Source organism: Phasianus colchicus, chromosome 1 (genome assembly GCF_987193195.1).
Source record: "Phasianus colchicus chromosome 1, bPhaCol1.hap1.1, whole genome shotgun sequence".
In the NCBI taxonomy this organism is placed as follows: Eukaryota; Metazoa; Chordata; class Aves; order Galliformes; family Phasianidae; genus Phasianus; species Phasianus colchicus.
The window spans coordinates 167,131,000-167,152,996 of record NC_143436.1 but is presented as its reverse complement, the minus strand read 5'-3'; the positions used below and the strand labels follow the sequence as shown (position 1 = coordinate 167,152,996).

The following is a 21,997-nucleotide window of genomic DNA, read 5'->3' as shown; positions in this document are numbered from 1 at the left end:
GCCTAGCACTTGATGCGAAGGTAAATTTCTTGTTATGAAGAGCAGGGTTATAAGCCCTCAGCATGAAGGATGAGACAACAGAGGGAAAGAGAATGGAAAAAAGCCACATCTCCTCAGCCAACTGAGCAGCGGTGGGTCATGTATCCAGTCAGGCTGGCACCACAGCCCTCAGTCCTAAGGAAGACCATGTTTGCTTTCAAGATGGACAACACTGAGAAGTTGGCTGAAAATAGATGTACACGGAGGTAGCTTTCCTTCAAGTCAGTTGTTTGTTGCTGCCATTTCCCCAGTACCTTTCACCCCTCAGAGATGGGAGAGCTGTGAACTTTCCATTAGGAAGAAACATGCATGGCCACAGCCAGGGCTCTGCCTTCAATAATCCTAGCAGGAGCATGGCTTCCTCCCAAAAAACACGCTTCCTATGTTTGGAGGTAAGGGAGAGGAATTTTTACCTTCCCTGAACGGAAGGCTGTAAACAAAGCATTCACATCCTGATTCACCTGTGTGGGCATCTCCTCAAATATTTGATCACACATCACTGCCTGCACTATCTGCCAGTTACTGATAGACAACCAACCCACGTTTGCTGGGTTAGGTCCCTGACAAGCTGTTGATTTGATCCCACTCACAGGAGTGAACAGGCAAGTGCCAAGGCCTGTAGCAGGGGGAGAGGCTGGAGGAGGGATGCCGCAGGGAGAAGACAACCCACTGCTCAGCTTTTAGAAATGAAGAAATCCTCAGAGGGGCTGAAGGCATCGTGTGGTTGTGCATCTTTCAGCACATGTTACAGAGGAGCCTGCCACATCACAAGCAAATGGGATTTCAGCCTTACACGTCTTGGTATCAAAATAATAAGGGTTAGAAATAGGCTGCCTACAGTCTAAGCCAACTCATGTGCAGATGTACTGCCCAACCTGACTAAATAGATGATCTCTGAGGTCCCTTCCAACCCAAGCCATCCTAAGACTCCATGACAAGGCACTCTGTGCTTGTATGAAATACAGTCATGCATGGATTAGGTAAAACTTGATTAGACAGCTCCAGTGACAACAGACTCCTTGGTATCTCCTACGCTGCAATTCACAGAGCCAGGACTCATGCAGTTAGTTTGCTGATCACGGGCAGGTTTTAAGGCATAGCGGTGAGCCAGGCCTGCCCCAATCTGTGCACTTTGTGCAGAGAACAGGCAGGCAGCTCCTGCTCTGAGCATCACCTCCTGGTTGCTTTAGGTTGGAACACTTGTCATACACAAACCATCCTGGAAACACCACACGTTTCCTTCTCTTCCCTTACTGCATACCTGAAATACCTCTGCGAACCTCTCAAAACCTGAACCTTCTCCTGAACCCTACCAGCATGCTCTCAAAAGCTGTGTCTAGACTTGAAGTACGTTTAAGAAAAAAAAAAGTGTGAGCAGTGAACAGGCAATGTATTTAGTCCATGATGGAGTGAACGCTAATCCTCGAGGCTGTTCTGCCACTCTTCCAAGGCCTGGGGGTTAAGGCAGGAACCAGGCTGCCCAATGCTTTCTGCATATGAAGTGAGGTTTCCCAGAAGGTTATTCTGACTGGATGGGGCCTCAGATATCCTCTACAGTGCTCTCTGTTCTCCATCAGTTGGTACATTTGGCCAGGCTCCCAGCTTCAAAGCTCCAAGTCAAGGCCTATGGATGCCTGGGCTATGTGAATGTGAGTCTGATTCAGTCATTTAAGCAAACGACCTCTCTCTGCTGCCTGAAGGAAATAAAGACATAAAACATTTCCTTGTGTTTGTCCTACAATATCAGAAAACACCTGAAAACAGCCAGATGGCTGCAGGTTTTCACTACTATAAAAACATTCCAGATGCAAGACTTCCCTCTAGTGGAAACGCCACGAGCTGACAGCTTTGCATTGAAACCTGCATATAGACAGGAAAAAGCAATGCCAGCAATACTTAAAATCATGACGGTGAAACGATAAATGCCAAGAAGCAAGGTTTCAGGCTGAAAAGAACCCTAGGGCTTTAGCTGCCATGTGCATTCATTTTCATTTATCGTTTCATTTATATGCAGACATTTTCGTTTATCACAAATTACCACAAGACCTGCCCTGATAAGCAGGTCCTGCGTTCTGCAGGCAGTCTCTCACAGCACTTCCACTGCACTCACATGTTCTCATGCTGCCTGGACAGAAAATCCCATCTCCAGGTAGTTCCAGGCTGCTAAAGCAGTCATCACATCATCCCCACCTGGAACACAGATTAGATTTGAAGGATGTAAGAATGCATCTCAAGATCTTGAAGTGTTTGCATATGCTATTACTAGTATGCATAGTTTTTAGTGCTATATATCATGCTATTGGTATGATTAAAAATGTTTCTTGTTAATTTACCAAATCTTGCCTATATAGAAATGTCAACCTGCCAGAGCAAAACGTTTAATTGATTAGTCAAAGCTTTGAAAAAATAATAATAATTAAAAAAATGAGTATTTTCAGAGGAATAGGTGGTGGTGAAAATAGGAAACACCCTGAGGCTCAGCTCTTACCTATTCTTCCTGGCTTGCCTCCTTTCAGAACAGATAACCAGACTCAGATCTGAGATCAGACAATAGGGAGAGTCCTATGGGGTGAAGGAGATCTAAGGCTGTTCAACTTGCAGGTTACCTCCACAAACTGACTGGATCTGGGTTGTCCACAGATTCTTGATGCATTCAAGCAATTATTTCAATGTCAGCAGACTGATAAAAAAAGATCAGCTACATCCTCGCATATCACATTTGCTACAAGAGCTCAGTAAGTTGAAATGTGAAATACTGATGAGACACGTATGCACTGTTAGCATTTATATATTATGGCATGCTTCCTCTTGGAAGACTTATTGGGCCTGTTCAGCTTGATGCCTTTTCTAAATTCAGATGTACTGAGGACACCAAATCGTTTCATAGTATTTTAAAGAAAAATGCATTTGCTTATCACAGACTTAGGTTGGAAGGGACCTTAAAGATCATCAAGCTCCAACCCCCTGCAACAGGCAGGGCTGCCACCCATCAGACCAGGCTGCCCAGGGCCCTGTAATCATTTGCTGTTCTTCCTTACTTTTGTTATTCGTGCCATACTACCTTACACTTTCTTTGCAATGATTTATACCTGTAAAGACAGCCCCAAAACTCAGCAGCTTATGCCTCCAGTACTTCCACAGGAAAAATAACCACACATTGGGTGATAGAATAATCAATCCCTATTTTCAGGATTCTCAGAACAAGTCCTACAATTCTAGTCTAAAAATCAAGACTATCAATTTTCTCATGCAATAAACTGCTAAAAGCCAAGTATCTTTGAGTTTGATCTGAAAAAATGCAAGCTTAACAGATGTCGGAGGACTGGAATAGCAGCCTTACCTTTCCATCCATACTGCTGCAGCCTTCTTTTGAAGATCTGAATTACATTTCTAGCACTCTGTCATCACGCTAAGACAGAAAAGACTGTACCAACATCTCCACTGTATGCAGGCTGCTAAGTAGTGCCAGAGGTCAACTGAGCCAAAACAACTCCTTAGTGGTCCATTACCATTCCCTGAGACACCACTGAGCAAGCTGTTCAACAGCAAATGGCATGGGGAATACATAACATAAAAATGTCCTGCTGCATTTCCAAGGGTAGTATACTACTATATATGAATTATGTATCAATATGATAAATATAGTCATTACTTTTCAACTACTTAGAGAGTTTGGGTTAAACCAGTGAATATGCAACTGAAAAGAAAACAAATTAACAGATGTATAATGGGCTGATGTTTGATGTCCATAAATACACAAGAATTCCAAAGCAAAGGCAAGTGTGTACAAAATAATTTATTACAGCATAACATATGTTGGCAATATTTTACAGTGAGTTTTCCATTCAACAGTTTTGAATCTAAATAGATGACACACAAAAGAGAATTTTAATTAGAACAGTTTATTTGTCTTAATAAAATCCCCTCTTCGTGAATTCATATTTGCCTTAGAGGGGCTAGTTAATATTACTGAAATTATTTACACTGCAGTGGAATAAAAACAAAACTGAATGAATGATTCCATTACAGTTTCCAGAAAATGGATTTTCTGTACAAGCCACAGTATAGTTATATTTTGATAGCAGTTCTTTATAGAATGTAAAGCTGTCATATGTAGCCATTTTGTCCAGCATTATGCTTTAAATAGGTATATTAGATTCCAACTTCCATTTTCATGTCGTGTATTTAATAGTTAACGCACCAGAATAAAGAAAAAGATTCATTGTGATTTGTAGTCATCCTCTTTGTGCTCCCTTGAACAGTTTTTAAATATTAAACACACTCCTCACATACTGCTTGCTTTGCAGCACCTAAAGCAATAGCATTTAGGCATGAGAAGTGCTGACACATTGGCCATAAATTCACAACTAAGACTTTAAATGGAGGTAATACAGTAAACTTAGCAGTGAATTTTTAGGATGTAGAGGGAAACTGTATCCCCCATTACTGTACCTTATGCATTTACCCAATATTGGAGCAGCTTTTTTAACTTAAGTGTCAGTAAGTGAACAGATGGGGAGAAATCAGAAGTGACAGAAAGAAGGGTAAGATGGAACAACAACAACAAAAAACCAAAACAGACAACAGTATTAAATTCATTGCATTTTCAGGGAGTTGCTTGAGAATACTCAAACAGAAAATGTTAAACTGATCATAAACTTAAGAAATAATAGTTATGGAACACAAGGTAGATAGAATACAGTTTTCAAAAACCCTTTGTTTTTATACAAACCTAATCTTCATATCCATCAACACCGGTTCCATAAGACACACACCTTACAAAAACATGCAAACCGCCAACATTCACTGTGCTTCAAAAGAAACCAAACTGAGCAAAGATTAAAAAATAAAATTAAAAAAAAATCCCAAGAACAACAGTAGAAGATGAAGAGGGTAATTCAAGCAGCACTTCCATCTTAATCTGCTAAAGATGCTCAAAAGATAATTTATTAACAAGATATGATCACATTCATATGTATATGCAATGACACTTGTGAAAGCAGTCTAACATCCATCATTTTTCTTTTTGTGAAGGAGGGCTGATGGATTATTAAAAGACTTAAAACTGTACAAGTATAAACATGAAAAATGCTGATTAAAGATCATGTTTACATAAATATTGGCAGTTTTTGTTGGGAAGAACAAAAATAACTAATAGTATACTCCATTTCATTAAGCTAACCAAATATTTCATTTTAGACCTGTTAAAGATATTAAAATGCAACCTGGAAAAGTAACCCTGATCCGTATCCAGCCAGCATGTAATGACAGTCAGAGTTTTGTATTTGTGTGTAGGTATGTAGGCACACACACACAAGGCTTGCATATGCTACTTCATATTTCATTAGACAGTAAGTCGTGGTTAATGGCTGTATGATTCACAGATGCAATGCTGCTATCATCCTCGTTTGTGGCAGGCATAAAGGCAGATGTAAAAGGAAACAGTTTATGACACGCTGCTTGATATTCTTCACATTGAGTGTGGCAACTTCCAAAACTGCCGTCAAGCAATGCCTCAAAAACCTTGGTTAATGTCTACAGAAAGAAAAGGAACAGTTAATAAATGTGATTTAGTCATCTTAATACTACAGAAATGTGCCTTTAAATTTTACTAATCTGAACAAACACAGGTATTGTGTTGGTGTTCAGATGTAATTACTTTTTTCAAAGTTCAAAAACCTCACTCTTCTGAATATTAATTTATCATGACATATAAAGCATGTATATTATCATACAAGTATGCATTATTTTATACACTTGTCTCTCAATACTGTATTTTTTACCTTCACATTTTTGTCTCTCATGTTTTTATCCAATCTAGTAGCCACAGCAATTGCTTTTTCTTGCCTTGATTTGTCCAGAAAATACATCATTTTTGCACCTTATCACAAAGAAAAAGAAAGCACAACACTGAGATAACAGCATTACCAAATGCAGTGCTACATATACAGACACATTGAATCCTGTACAATTACTAGGAGAGAGTAACCATATTCCCATAATAACATGTGAAGAGAAAGTAGAACTTGGAAAACATCCAGTAAGATGTCTAAAAAGATGAAAAAAATAGAACATCACAGCTGAAATAATCAGGAGCAAACATCTGCTGAGATACCTGTACTTGACTTCCCAAATCCTGAACCTGCTCAAAGAGAAAAGGGTGCTAGTATTTCTCTCAAGATGCTGTTCTGAAACAGAGCTATTCTAACTCTTCCTCTAAGCAAGGCAATCAGTTCTCTGGAGCTGATTTTCTCCAGTGAACCCCTGACAGAGCTTCGATAACTTTTGCAAACTAAGTGAGATTAGTACTGGAAATTGAAAAAAATCAAGTTTTCTTAACTCCAGCAGGTATTCATAACTTTTCTACAGAAGTAATATGAATTTGTCATATTTGCACATTTTCATTGTTGCCTACAGAGCAGAAGAAGAAAGAAGTTTGTCATTCTATTTTTATTCATGCTATTGCTACTTGTGACAATATCTCTGAGACATTCCAGTTGAATAGAAAACAGGAGGAGAAACACTGCTTTAAACATGTAGGATTTTTATAATTACATTTGCTAGACGTTTTTGTTTTGTTTCATATTTTCTCATTATTTCAACATTTAAGGCTGAAACAGAAGAGGTGACATTGCTTCCATGCTTAAGCTACCAAATCCACTATAGGTGTTCTGCTATTAGACTTCAGAGAGGTAAGCAGCAGGTTCCTTATGCATCTAATGCACAAAGTAAGTTGTGTAGGGATTTTTTTGTTTTGTTTGCTTTAAGAGGTACAAGCAGGCAGAAAAAAAAAAGTAAACAGGCAAGTTTCTGGCTCTTTCCCATTGATGTATAATGAAGAAATTGATTGGTGACATGAATCACTGAAATCAACTCATTTGCAAAAGCTCTGTAAAGTTAAACAAACCTGAAAGTTGGTGCTGAATGGAGGTAGCATTGTGTTTGAGAAACTCCTCATTAAAACTTTCCAAATTTTTATTGACAAAGATTTTCTGCATTTCTTGAGTTAGGACCTTGCTCACAATTTCTGGGAGGTTACTATGGTCAGATACTGGAAAGGGGCAGGGTAAGAGGGAGAGATGAAAAAAAAAATACTTTTAGATAACAATTATCACTGCAAAACACTTTTTTTTCTAATTCACAAATTTGTGCCCAGAAACAAATTTCAGATCAACAGTATTGCAAGTCAACACTTCACTATACAGAAAACAAATCTGTCAGATCGATTACATTTTGAAAAATGTTTGTTGCAAACACATACACGCTCTGATGAAAACATATGCTACCCATCAGAGTGATTTTCAATCACATATCTGTGAATGAAGTCAGCAAGAAATATTCAACCAGTTCCTCTTTACACTGTCTTATGTATAGTTTATCACCCTAAAAAATTTAAGACATGACATTTAGTCTGATAAGCTGATATATACCACAAAAGGAAACACTTGGTTTGTTAATGCTTCTTCTGGGGAAATCTCATTATAGCCTTCCAATATTTGAAGGGAGTGTATAAACAGGAGGGGGAACAACTGTTTACAAGGGTGGGTAGCAATAGGACAAGAGGGAATGGCTTTAAACTGAGACAGGGGAGGTTTAGGTTAGATGTTAGGAGGAAGTTTTTCGCTCAGATGGTGGTGACGCACTGGAACAGGTTGCCCAAGAAGGTTGTGGATGCCCCATCCCTGGAGGCATTCAAGGCCAGGCTGGATGTGGCTCTGGGCAGCCTGGTCTGGTGGTTGGCGACCCTGCACATAGCAGGGGGGTTGAAACCAGATGATCACCGTGGTCCTTTTCAACCCAGGCAGGCCATTCTATGATTCTACAATTTAAGAAATTTATAAACTCTATGGTGCTTGTTCAGTTTCTATTCTTTGTAACTTTTTTTTTTACATTATTTTTTAATAGGCTTCTAAAAATCAAACTCGTTGCACGTAAAAAGAAGAACATGCATTTACAGAATTTCATTTTAGCTCTATAAATGCATTACAAATGCATTTATATATGAATTATTCATACAAGCTCTTTGCTATGTGTATTTTCTGCTACCTAACACAAGAAGCTCACAGCACATTCTTAAAACATCTAGGAATTTCAAGGGACTCTGGAACACCTCCTTCTCTGTGAAATCCAACCAGTGACTTACTGGGTCCACCTGCTGGATTAATACAGGAAGAAGTAAATAAAATTCATGTATATTGTATCCTGCATAGCAAAACCTGTGCTTTCTTAGGTATTGCCTAGAAAAACAAACCATTCATTTTTGTCTTGACTTTTGTTTGTGTTTCAAGAGTATATTTACACATGATAAAAACATGTATTTATGTATTCATTCACATTACCTCCTATATCCTTATACATACATATGTACGTACTTCCTATACACATACCAGCTTTAGAGAATTTAATCAAGCACTCATGAAGCCATGGATTATTACTGTTGATAGCAAAAGCTCTTTTGACAGACTGTAACATTAACAGAAACTTTCCTGTGGGAAGGGAAAAAAAACAAAAGCATATTGAGATTAAAAATATGCAACTTCTAGTTCTCTGTATTAGCTAGTGTTTTATTTAGTACATCCAGCTAAAACATTAGAAATATCAAGGTCTACAGAGAAATCAAAAAGATTTACTTTTTGCACTTAAACTTCTTAAGAATACAGAAATTGCTATAGATCAAACTGACAAAACTAATAGATAATGCTTCTGTTTGGTTTTGTGTTCCCCTAAAATCACACTATGGATATATTTCTGTAGCATTCATCGGGGTATGCTAACACTTATTTTCCTCTTAGCATTTTGTATTGTATATGCCTCATGATTTCTGGATATCACGTGGGTCCCTGCTTCAGTCAGTTAAGGAATTATCTGTTTCAGGACATTTTGGACAACAGTTAACAGGGGAATTGGATTAGATGGCCCTCAGAGGTAGAGGTCCCTTCCAACTCTAAGGATTCTATGATTCTAGAACAGTCAGATAACACAGGTCACAGTGAAGAATTAAAAATTTGTAGAGCAAAAAAAAAAAAGTAAGCAATACTTTACCTTTTCTAAAGTATATTTCAAATGCTAATAAATGGGTGTCTATGTTATCTCCAATAAGATTCTTAAGTGGAATAAGGAATTTAATGGCTTCTTCTAATGGATTTTCTGCCTGTTAACAAACACACAATGAAAGTAAAGAATACAAATAAATGTTTGACACAATCTACCAACAATAGTTTGTTATTCAGAGCATTTAAACAATCAGAGGCCAAAGGTGAAGTGTTCAGGCACTATTCAAACAAAATTCAGAAAGCTAAGATTTCAGAGTGTGTACTCATGACTTCATATTGACAAAGGCAACAGCAGTGCTAACAGGCACCACTCATGTAGCGCAATTGGTTATGGTCTAAGTTAGCAGGTAAAAAGAAACTATGACTGCCTCAGACAAAAAGGTTAAACTTCTGAAAGTTACTTTGATAAAGGAAAATTCTTTGTGCTTAAGGAAATACTGATTCTGTCTTCATACTTTGTGGACTGCAATTATTCCTGTTAATTATTTTCCCTTTCTGCTGTATGAAAATTAACAGTACATTGGGCAAGAATCATCTTTTTGTTCACAATCTTAGTGGAAGATGGCTTGCTATTGGAAGGACCAAGATTTAATGCAATAATATAGAATTAACATAGAATTTCAATTTATCAGAGACAAAAACTACCATTCTTCAGTATAAGTAGACTATAAAAGGTATCTTTGCTCGCAGAAATGATTTTACATAAATTGATGAACAATTTTAGAAAAACTTGACAATCAATCTGTATTATAGGTTTGTTAAGATAATGACCCAAAGGTAACAAAGACACCATGCTAACCCTTTCCAGTTTTTCAGGAACTAATTCTTCCCTAGGTCCACTAGTTTCCTCTTCCTCTTCATCTCGCTTTTTCTTTTGATTCTTTTGCTGTCTCTCTCTTTCTGCATGCTTTCTTTCCTCTTCAAGTTTTGCTTTCTTCTGTGCTCTTCTTTGCTTGCTAAGCATCTTCTTCAGTTCTTTGGCTGAGAGATTTTCTATAGATTAAGTAACAAAGATAGTAATTATTTCATTAAGATGTGTGTCTCAAACACCACTCAGGAATTTGAGTGAGCCACTATGCTCTTCCATCCATTTTGATATACTTTTACTTGCCAGAGTATCATATCACTGCAGCATCCAACTTTACTACTGGGTTACAACACAACACTTGATCTTGCTTATTTACTCTATGAAAATTGTTAAAAAAAAAAAGAAAGATTAACTACAGGAAGTTGTTAAATCCATGTGACATATTTATTTGTCATAGAAAATGAATAATGACTTTGAAAGGTAATACTGAGCTCATGCATTGACTGTGGCTCAGCTTCTTTCCAACTTTCTGTCTAAAGCATCCTGACTGTTTTACACTTCAACTTAAAACAAGCCTGTTACTTTAACGTGTCTGATCCACATACAGACTTGATAATAGCCTTCATTTCCTACATGTCATCATTATAGCTAAATGGATGCAAGCAACTGGTATAGTTTGAATGTAAAATTTCTGATATGTGTTAAATATTGCCATTATAGGAGACTTCATGCTGTTTGATGGGTTCAGATTTATAAATGAAGAACACACAAAAAACAGGATTTCCTACAGGCTCATATAGAAGTGAGAAGCCTTCACTCTTCCCCACTCCCACTTCAGCTGGAATTACACTAATTTCCATTTGGTCTTCTGTCACATTTCACAGATAACAGGATTTGCACAGATAACGTGGCAAGGAACAGAAGAACAAGCTACTGAAGGACATAAATGTTTTTTGTGGCAATGGCATCACATCATCTACTGGGCCCATCCTGGGGCCAGCCACCATTGAGATGGTGGAGCAAGAAAAAAAATATTTTCCCCATTCATTCTTCCCCTGTGGATAAACCTACTAAATTTCAACTCAGCACACATATGAACTACATGACTTAACAGTCTTTCTCACTTCAATTTTTATTATATACTGCTATATTATATACAGAATCAAAATTAAAGTCAGAGAGAAAAATGATGCAAGTTGAACTGTGCTGTGAAATGTGACTCTTTTTATGTGCACTTCATACATATGAATAAAGAGGGAAAGAACTCATTCACCTCAATAAAAGGTAAGACTCAATAAAAGCCAACACAAAATGGCATTTTGGGATTAACTAAACGTTGTTTTCTTTTTGTTTTGTTGTTTTTTTTTTTAATTTCCATGTCAAATATCCTTCCCTTTGTAAAAAGCTAAGTATTAATTTAATCTCTTTTGTCAACTACTATTGCAGAGTTGACAGTCACAAAGACTGCACAAAAGAACAAGCAACTATTTTCTTAAGATAAAAAATTCTTCATAAATCACTTGTCATTGAATACTCTGACATTCATGCCATGCACAACTGATTTCCAAAGGTAATCTGCATTCTCTTTAAACATTAGTTTCAAATGAATTCACAAGTGTATTACTTGTGCTAATACACACTTGTCCATGTATTTTTTGGCCCCAAAATTATATGAGAAATGATAAATGTAATGCAATGCTAACTAGCATTACTATAATGTAATACTACAAAATCTATAAAGATAAAATACATGTTAAAATATAATTCTTACAGCAAGTCAGACTGCTTTCCCACCATATCTATCCATTATGTTTCATAATTCACCAGTTATTGACACTTATCTTCTGTTTAAATTGATAAATGGCTGAATTCAATTTGATTTTCCTCTTAAGGTTCTGAAATACTGCTCCTCTCTCAAATACTCTAGTTGCAGTTAGGTTCATTCACACACTGGTTTTACAATATGATGTGGGGAGAATAGAGGGGAAAAAAAGCTGTACTGTGTTATCTATGATTTCTTCCCAGTTACTGATCAAATAGTAAGCAACAGAAATGGAACAAGGCATTTATCTTACAACTCACTAATTCTATAGCACATAACTTATATAGCTTAAAAAGCTTTTACTTTTCATACACATATGAGCCTCCGTTATAGTCTAGATACCTGAATTCACTTCTTGTTCTTTGCTTTCATTGGTAAGAGGATTATCATGAAGCTTCAAGTAGATTTCAATTGCTGATCGAGCAGCTTTGAAGTAGAAGGCATGTTTCCTGAGCACATCTTCTAATCTCAAAAGGTCTACATAGGCACGAAGAGTCATCTTTCTCATGCAGTATGTGTGGAAGTCAAATTGATCATCCGTTATCTCAAAAAAATGCTTCAAGGAGGGGAAAAAAAGGAAACCAAGTCTAAGGCATTTCCCTGGCTTACTCTATTTTTTAAATAAATGGAGATAAAATTATAACTGATACTACAGGCATTATTTAACAAGCATAAAACTATTCTTATAATACTGACAATCCAAGAGAATCTGTCAGTAGGAAGAATAAACCTAGGAAAATCTCATTTTGTTTGCAAAAACGATAACAATAATGTTCAAAGGCTTAGGCATTCTTTAAAAGCCAATTGAAATATGATTGCTCTTATTAAAAAGCAATTAGCAAAAAGACAGCATGAAGTTAGTGTAAAAGTAGTAGGTAAGAGACATAACGTTTTATATTGAATCCTTTTCACTATTTCACAACAGTTTTGCACATAATAGATAACAGATGTCATCCTTAGCTATTACAATAAATCACCAAGAATTAACCTGTTTTAGAAATTTTTAGAAAACTTGTATGCAAAGAAAACTGTGCTGTTCACAGCTGCAAATATCTTTATTAACAGGAAAAAAATAAAGTGTTTTTACCTACTTACCCTTTCTACTTCATGACATTTTTTCAAGGCTTCACCATATTTCCCTAGCCTTTGATAAGCTGCAGCACATTCAGTCTGGAACCACATACACTGCATCTCATTTAGGTTTTCCATAGCAGAAGTCCCTTCCTAAAATAAATGTTATTATCACTTTTTGCCATTATAGTTTACCATCTTTTTTCAAATATGACTACTACAGCTTGTCAGTAGGAAACGACTTGCAATACCGTGCAGAATGGATGTAACATCTCCATAGCTGAGAACTCTACTAGTGATGCCTTCATGCTTCTCAAGTTACAGAGGGATACATTCAAATGACTTTAAAAAATAATTGTCTGAAGCAGATTAGTGTCTCAACATATCATTAAAATTAACTCATGCTTACATATACAGTCCTACAAAAAAGCACCTATATACTTACTGCTTCATCACATAATATGAATAATTTTAGTATTTTAGAACTCGTTTGTTAGCCTTACAAAAGCTATTTGGATTCATACTTCATACTTTTTCATGGGAAGTATTCTTTATAAATTTGATATTCAAGACCAAGAACAAATTGGAAGCACGATCCAAATATCAAGAACACCAGTCACTGAAATCAGAACATTTTATGACAACACAAAGAAAATCCCATTCAATTCATAATATTCAAATATTTAGGAACAGATCTATCCTATCTTACTACTGGTATCTATGCACTTCCTGGCCTTGCCTTCACACAAGCATACATAGTGACTTCACAGAATACCAGAATGGCTTGGATTGGAAGTGTCCTGTAAGATCTAGTTTTAATCCTCTTGCTTGGACAGGATTGCCACCCATTAGATGTAGCTACCCAGGGCCTCATCCAACCTAGTTTTGAATGCATCCAAGGATGGGGCATCCACAACCTCTCTAGGCAACTCATCTCAGTTCCTCATCACATCCTCAATGAATAATTTCATCCTAATATAACATTTAACCTAAATCTCCCTTTTTTAAATTTTAGAACTATTCCCCAATGTCCCACTGGTATCAGACCACATAAGAAGTCAGTCTCCTCCCTGTTCATAAGCTCCCTTTAAATTCTAGGAGGCTGCAACAAGTTCTTCCCTGAGCCTATCCTTCTCTGTGCTAAACAAGTCCAACTCTTTGAGCCTGTCTTCATAGGAGAGGTGCTCCAATCCTCTCAATCACCTTTGTGGCTCTCCTCTGGACCTGCTCCAACATGTCTTTCTTATGCTGGGGACCCCAGGCCTGAATGCAGTACTCCAGGGGGGTCCTCACAACGGCAGACTGAAGGGAGACCAACCACACCCATCATCCTGCTGGCCACCCCTCTTTTGATGCAGTCCAGGATACAGTTGGCTTTTTGGGCTGCAAGCGCACCATGTTTGCTCATATTAAGTTTCTCATCCACCAGAACTCCCAAGTCCTCGAGAGCATCCCTGCAGGGAAGGAGTTCTCTCAGTCTGTACACATACCTAGATTACTGTGATTCACATGCAACACTTTGCTCTTGGCCTTGTTGAACCTCATAGGGTTCATGCGGGCCCATTTTTCAAGCTTGAATCTCATCCCTTTCTTCTGTTATATCAAGTGTTGTCTTGATACACTTGCTAAGAGTGTACTCAGTCCTATTGAGCTTTAGCAGTCAAGTTTCAAATGGCTCCCAGAAATACTGAGGAAAGTTTAGATTCATGTTCAAGTTTTTTCATACTTAAGAAGAATTAAAGAGCCTAACTTACATACATGTTTTAGGAAACCCTACCAAGAAGCTGTCTTTCACAGTCAGTTACACAAATAATATTAAAACCCAGGCATGATGAACCTAAATTTTATATAAATATAAAAACTACTTACTACATTTAAACTGTTTGCCCTGCTTTTTATAAATGGATCTGCCTTATAAAATTGTAGTCTGCAGCACTAGTTTTAATGAATGAAATGTTCAAGTCCAAATTACATCTATGCAATATAATTAAGTCATAATGAATGTAGTAGCTTGCACATTCCTGTGCAGTTAGCTCAAATTATATTATTGGCAAATGGCAGATTTTGCAAACAAGGTATTCACTGGAGGCATTTTCAGAGAGATACTTCAGAAGTATGTCACTACAGAAGTACTTCTGGACAAGTACCTCTGAACAACCATTTTCTCAAAATTTACTGTCTCTTCACAGTTATTTATCACTAAGTGCAAGCTATGACATGCATTATTTTAAAAATGGACACTTGAAAAAAGATAACTTCCTGATTTTAGTCAAAAATTAAGACTTACACTAGCAAAGTTAAACAAGAACTGCCAGAGGCAAACAAAACCTCCCTTCACCATAACAGGAAACTTACCCTAGTGAATTTAGAACACATCTCTTCTGCATCTTTCACCATATTTGCTCGCAGCATGTATTTAGCACATTTAGAATTGATAAATCTGTCAGCAGTATCCAAAGATTGTGCTTCATCCATCCATTTGGCAGCTTCCTTCAGGTTACCTACATGCTGTTGGAAGAAAGCAGTTAGGGAGAAATTAAATAACTAAATTTCAAGATAAACTTTATATTGACCAACTTTTGAAATCTATAATTACTGGTATTTCTCTTTCAGGAGTAACAGAGACAATATTCCTCTGCTTGTCCCCCTCACTCTCACACCACATTTATAAATATTTTTTAAGAACATCAATTTGCTTTAAGCTGTGACTCACTTTAGCAAATCTAAACAGAGTAGAGGGCTTTTCATTTTCTGACTGACTGCACAGTGCACAAGAAGAAACCTACACGAAAGGCAATACTCACAGTGCTATCCACACATTCACACCAGTTTCATGGGGCTTTTTTGTTGTTTTTTTTTAATTTAAAACCTATATACTCCACATGTCCAAATTCACTTTTTACCTTGTAAATTTTTGCTTTTAAGTAGAATAGTTCTATTAATGTTGGAGTGCTTGCAATTGCAGCATTAATGTAATCCAAGGCCAAAGAACACTGGCCAAGTTTGTCAAAGTGCTGTGCCAGGAAATACCGAACCCAGAGCAGCGTCGTTGGAGGCTCTCTCTCTCCATTTTCTGGAACAAAACAGAAAAGGTTTCATTAACCAATTAAGACTGAACACAGCACTTGAAAAACATACAAAAAAACAAATCGTAGCAAATTATCAAGTATTTCCTATAATGCTTTCATTCACTAAACATTCATTATTACATCCTTCTCCTGCAAAAAAAGTTTCAGCATTACAACAATTCTTCTTAACTGCCATAAACAGTAATTACATCATAATTAAGACAAGAACCAATATATAGAAACTTACCACATGGACCAAAAAGATCACATGTTCTCAAAGACGCTTCGTAACCAGTAACAAGTTCTTGGATTGTAGAGACCTGCATATAAAAATAGCAACTTAACTTCAGCTTTACTGTTGTGTATATGTACATTAACACACTGAAAAAATACCTGGGCAAAATGTGAGAAGCTATTCTAAAATAATTACTCAATTTAAAAAAATACTGTAGGTATCATCACATGACTTTATTTCACTTTCAGAAAGTATCTTTGATCACATTTTAACTGGGGATATTGCAGAAAGCAGGTGTAATCTTTGGCAGAATACTTACAGGGGAAAATGTATTTGATCAGTATCCTTCACAAGTTACACTTTAAAAATTTTATTTATTAAGGTATAAGGCCTCAAATGTCCAAAGTGAGCCAAATGAAACATGGTGCTTCGGAAAAGGATGGGCAGAATAATGAAGATATGGGCCAGGTTGTTTTAGTTTTCTTGCAAATGATAGGCACTGCTAAAGATTTATTATTTTATTATTAAAAAGGCATTGCTGCTTGGAATACTGAGTGCATCCCTTTTACATACCCTCTATACACTGATTAAGGCAAACACCTTCTGAAACCATGCCTTGTTAATAGTATCATTACTCATTCCAAAGCTAAAGACTCAAAGTTCACTCTTAGTTTTAGTCTCAAACTACTAAAGTTTGAAATTTACAAGTGTTAGTATCTATGCTTTTCATGATAAAGAACTATTCCAGAAGCAGATCCATGGCTTATAAGTGTCACTTTGGATTTTTAAGCATTTTATCATTCAGCCTGTTGGGTTGCAACATCTGAGATGTGCCTGCCATACTTAGCAAGCAGATAAAGCCTCTTAAAGAAACAAGAACAGTACTAACAAAGGAAGAACTATGACCCATGTATGTATACCCAAAATGCTGATGGGAAAATGAGATCTTGAAAAATGAGATCTGGCTGTAAACATAATAGGATAACAGCTACATTAACCAATCAAGTCAAACTTATAGGTTATAAAAACCTAAATCAAGAGGTAAAAAAATAAGATGATCCTACATTAAAAATATGTAGTTACAAGAGTAAAATGTGGAGAGAGCAGAATTACAGAAGTAGGATTTGTCAAAGCACCGTCAAATCACCACTTCATGATGCACTTGGGGAGGAGCAGGAAGGGGATGGAAATGAACTTTGTTCCAGAAGACCAAAGTTTCCAGAAAATCAAAGCAGCGCAGTAGGCAAGAAATGGTGTTTGAAAGAGCAGAGGTGTCAGGCTCAAGTTACATGCAGCCAATGTAAATGTCTCAAAAAACATAAAGCATTATGTATAAGCAGATATACACGTTCTAGAAAGCTCTGGGCAAATCTCATAAGAGTTTCTGGTAACAAAAATCTCATAAAATACAATAAAACATGACTAGACTTCAAATAATTACCAGATTATAAAGAAACGGTAAGAAATCACAAATACATGGACAGAGGCAAATAACTTCATTAAGCTGTTCCCTGGTCTCGGACATCTGTTTGCTAAAAGAAACCTCCAGCACTCTCAGAATATCTTTGAAGACTGTCTTCCCTGAAATGAACTTACATGCTGAAGTAAGCAGCTACTGTAGCAGGATTCTAGTACAGACACAACAGAGTGCTGTTCTCTTGCTGCTTTTCACCACAACATCAGAGTATTCCCACACTTCTCTTCATCTGACTGTTAACAAACTTAAGTATCTCTCAGTTTTGCTAGATCTCAAGTGAACTGTGTGAAGGGAGAAAAAGACCCCTTCACCTTTAGAAGCCAGATTGCCAAATTTTAAGTATCAGTTTTTCTTCTTCTGCAAGCAGATTGAGTGTACAACTGGATAGAGACCATGTTACCACCAAAAAGTATATTTCCCTGACTCCAAGGTATACACGTAGCTAGACTCTGCTTTGGGTCACAGCTGGTGGTGTTTCCAGTAAAATCATGATTTTACTCCCTGTTTTGTGCCAGTGTAGAAACGATCCACTGCCAGCAGTGGGCAAAGGACAGGCAGTACTGTACAGAAGGGTCACAAGTCAGTGTACAGTAGAAGTGAAAGGAAACCCTCTAATCTTGAAGTGACTGACAATACCAAGTGACACCATGTCTTAACAAATGCCAAGTTCTTCCAAATTCAGAAATCTCTTGTGGTTTTGGGTTCCAGGCTCCAGTGCTGGAGGTTTTATGAGGAAAGCTGGTTTGAGAAAACACTGCAAGGATCTGAAAAACACTGCAAGGATTCAGTAAAAGCAACAACTATAAAACTGCAAGACCGGCGATTAAAGTATTATAGGTATTCTTGATGAAAACAGTATCATGTTTCTCATGACTCACAAAACTTTTTATTTTCTTTTTTATTTTAATGCTGTTTTGCCTCAGTCTCTTCCTAGCAATTTAGGAAGCTGTTTTCTGGTCCATGGGCTGCTTCATAGAACTAGTCTGTATGCTAGAATCATCACTTCTATCCTAAAGTATTCCATTATTTCTAAGCAATGCAACATTCTTCATAAAAATCATATTAGAATTTCTGAAAAACAGAAGTCAAACTGAAATACCTGGAAATAGCACAGTACTCATCCTGATTAATTTCAAATAGCACTCTCCCAGAAAAAAAAAAATCACATTTATCCTTCCCATGCATCTGAGAAAGTATAAGTTATTACAAAAAGTATCTTAAGTCATCAACAAATCTCCTGTTCTGCTATGACAAGAATGGATCTAATTCTACAGCTGGGCCCAAATACTGGAGAGACTACACCTACATACTACTGGTGGAAATGCATCTTTACCTACCAAAGAAGCCTCTGGATACAATCAAAATTCAAACCTCACACTTTTCCATTGGTTGCTACCTACCACATTAGTATCATTACAGAAGAACAATGAACTAAGAAGCACGAATCCAAAAATGGGAAAAACTCATTTCCCTTTCTGCAGCTTATGTCTGTATTAAATCTGCATGTGCTCACAAAGCAATATATATTTTGCAATAATCCTGAAAGTTCCCCACACCTACTTGAAGCAAAGATTCCACAAAGATCAGAGTGGCCTTTCTGTTCAGTTCCATGCAATTTATTTCCATTGCGAGGATTTTTTCCGCTAGCAAAACTGGAGTCAATTTCTTCAATTAAGTATTTAAGGAAAAGAGTGAGACTGCAATAAATACCTACTTATCAACATTTTAAGTTAAATGTGAGCAACAAGAACACAACTCACTCTAACACCAATTCTGAATTACCTTCCTGTGAGCACTAGCTTTTGTATTTTTCTATTTTGTCCCCTCTTTGTAACAGACTACAAGGCCTAAGGGAAAACTGTTTTCCAAATAAATGGCTGATGGCTAGAATTCTTTTACTGTCACTTGCAACTATTATGGTGGTACCTTTGGCCAGCCATTAAATGGAAATCTGTGCCATGCACTATATAATTTTCCTTTAGGCAGAGCAAAAGAGGACATCATATGCAGGAACAATGATATGGGGATGAAAAATGCAATGTTAGGGCTACGGTAGCTTAAATTCTATTTTCTTATTATTTTTTCTTCAGGTTAAGTTGAATGAAATGACAAACAGAAGTAAAGAAGAACATGTTAAGGAAAGATTTTTAAGAGGCAAACATATAGAACAAATGAGAAGTGATGTATGCAATGGAAGATGATGAAACAGCCCACTAAAAGTAGCAAATACTTAAGTTACTAATACAGGACATTAGTTTTTCAAAATCAAAAAGCATCAAACTCTACGGTTCATTACTAAGAAAGTCAGATTACTAAATTAATTGCGTATCTTCTTATTGCAGCAGCCAGGTGAGATATTTTAACAGACTTCTCTTTCAAATAAAACCATCAAAAGAATAATTCTATTTCATTCTTCAATGAAGTAACTATAAGAAAAGGAACTGAATATAATTACCAGTGCCAACTAAGTTTCAGTTACTGCCACTGTAAATCAGTACAAACTTATCAACACTCCTAGTGCACAGATTAAAAGCTGCTAAAGGCAGTTTCAGAAGCAACCCAAACATTTAACATTTGGCACTGGCTCGCATCCTTGTAATTTGAATTCCTTGGAACATGTTTAGTTTTTCTCTACTGTTCTCAAGAAATTTTCTCCTAATTATTTCTAGAATTATACATCTTTTTTGCTTCTGTAAAAGTTTCATTACTTGATAAATCTTACTTAGCTGTTACTTAGTATGCTTATGTAGGAGCTACCTCAAGTGCACACTCAGGTATTACAAGAGAGAGAATTGGGAAATGCCTTCTGCATGCTTAGATCCCAGCTTGAATTTATCCAGTGATTTTAATGAGGTTAACTTTTTCTTCTCCTTTAAGCTACAGGCTTGGGCAGAGTGGCTGGATGACCGTGAAGAGGAAAGGGACCTGGGGGTGTTGGTTGATGCTCAGCTGAACATGAGCTGACAGTGTGCCCAGGTGGCCAAGAGGGCCAACAGCATCCTGGCCTACATTAGAAATAGTGAGGCCAGCAGGAGCAGGGAGGTGATCATCCCTCTGTACTCAGCACTGGTGAGGCCGCACCTCGAGTACTGTGTTCAGGTTTGGGCCCCTCACTACAAAAAGGACATTGAGGCCCTGGAACGTATCCAGAGAAGGGCAATGAAACTGGTGAGGGATCTGGAGCACAAATCTTATGAGGAGCAGCTGAGGGAGCTGGGATCGTTCAGTCTAGAGAAGAGGAGACTCAGGGGAGACTTTATTGCTATTACTCTACCACTTCCTGAAGGGAGGTTCTGATGAGGAGGGGTTTGGCCTCTTCTGCCAGGCAACAAACAGGACCCGGGGAAACAGCTGTACCAGAGGAGGTTTAGGTTAGACATAAGGAAGAATTTTTCAGAGAGTGGTCAGGCACTGGAATGGATGCCCAGGGAGGTAGTGGAGTCACCATCCTTGGCAGTGTTCAAAAGGCATCTGGATGAAGAGCTACAAGATATGGTTTAGAGGCTTGTGGTAGCAATGGTAGTAGGAGGACAGCTGGACTAGATGATCTTGTAGGTCATTTCCAATCTTGCAATTCTATGAGTCTATGATTCTAAGCAGCTGCACACTCCACTGCAATCAATCCTAAACTAGCAAGTAGCAGCTTTAAGATGATGCTGCTTTCCCAGAGATAAGTCCAATCCTGCCTCTATGTCACATGCACAAGCATCTGAAATTTCAGTGTTTGGAACGTACATTACTTTTCAAAGAGAATTTGATGGATGCTACAAGTCTGAGACCCCACAACAGGGCCAGAAACTTCTACATATGGGAAGGCTCTGGCTAGTCCATTCAAAAATTGCCATAAAGGGCTAAAGGAGGAAAAATTAGCCAACAATTCTTCAGCTTCCAGTCGCTGATCCAGCACGGCTTAATTTGCTCTATTTTTCCACCTTAGCAGTTACAGCAGAAAGTTTTGTTAAAAAAAACTTAAAAAAAACTCTTGAACTCACCTGCCTCAAGAAGCTTAAATTATGCTGTAAGAAAAAGACGAGTTTCTCTATTCAAATAGAATTTTGTAGCAGTACTTCGAATGGAAAAAGAGCCAGAAGCGTAGGCGCTTCTCATTCCTTATCTACAAAACCAAACATGCGCCCACTGCCTTCAAGGCACTCAACTCAGCTGAATTGCATAAAACCCCAGGTAGCAAGAAAAACAGTAGTAATATCCAGGAATCAGAATTGTCTTAGCATTACTAAGTATTTTTCAAATAGTTAGCAGCCTGAAAGGTCAAACATTGTGTTCCGGCACAAGTATTGTATTTCTAAGTGGAAATTCCTTTCATGTCAGAGGCAGGTGTTACACAGACCATTTCTGAACACTGGTATACAGACAATTTCAGTCAACTGTAACCCCTCATGAGGAAGGGGATAGGCTGTTGCCAA

The 21,997-nt window shown here is 37.4% G+C and overlaps 1 protein-coding gene across 1 annotated transcript in view; it reads right to left on the bottom strand.

The window, feature by feature from the left end:
• Positions 1 to 3,804: 3,804 nt before the first annotated feature.
• NAA16 (N-alpha-acetyltransferase 16, NatA auxiliary subunit) overlaps positions 3,805 to 21,997 on the bottom strand; it is a 65,118-nt gene continuing 46,925 nt past the window's right edge. Inside the window, exons 10-20 of the mRNA XM_031615863.2 lie at positions 16,109 to 16,181; positions 15,697 to 15,866; positions 15,149 to 15,301; positions 12,818 to 12,946; positions 12,065 to 12,278; positions 9,892 to 10,085; positions 9,082 to 9,190; positions 8,427 to 8,525; positions 6,947 to 7,090; positions 5,823 to 5,920; positions 3,805 to 5,574 (exon numbers count right to left, since the gene is read on the bottom strand). Of these exons, the coding sequence (XP_031471723.1) occupies positions 5,374 to 5,574; positions 5,823 to 5,920; positions 6,947 to 7,090; positions 8,427 to 8,525; positions 9,082 to 9,190; positions 9,892 to 10,085; positions 12,065 to 12,278; positions 12,818 to 12,946; positions 15,149 to 15,301; positions 15,697 to 15,866; positions 16,109 to 16,181 (1,584 nt within the window). The 3' untranslated portion in view covers positions 3,805 to 5,373. The remainder of the gene's footprint in view (positions 5,575 to 5,822; positions 5,921 to 6,946; positions 7,091 to 8,426; positions 8,526 to 9,081; positions 9,191 to 9,891; positions 10,086 to 12,064; positions 12,279 to 12,817; positions 12,947 to 15,148; positions 15,302 to 15,696; positions 15,867 to 16,108; positions 16,182 to 21,997) is intronic.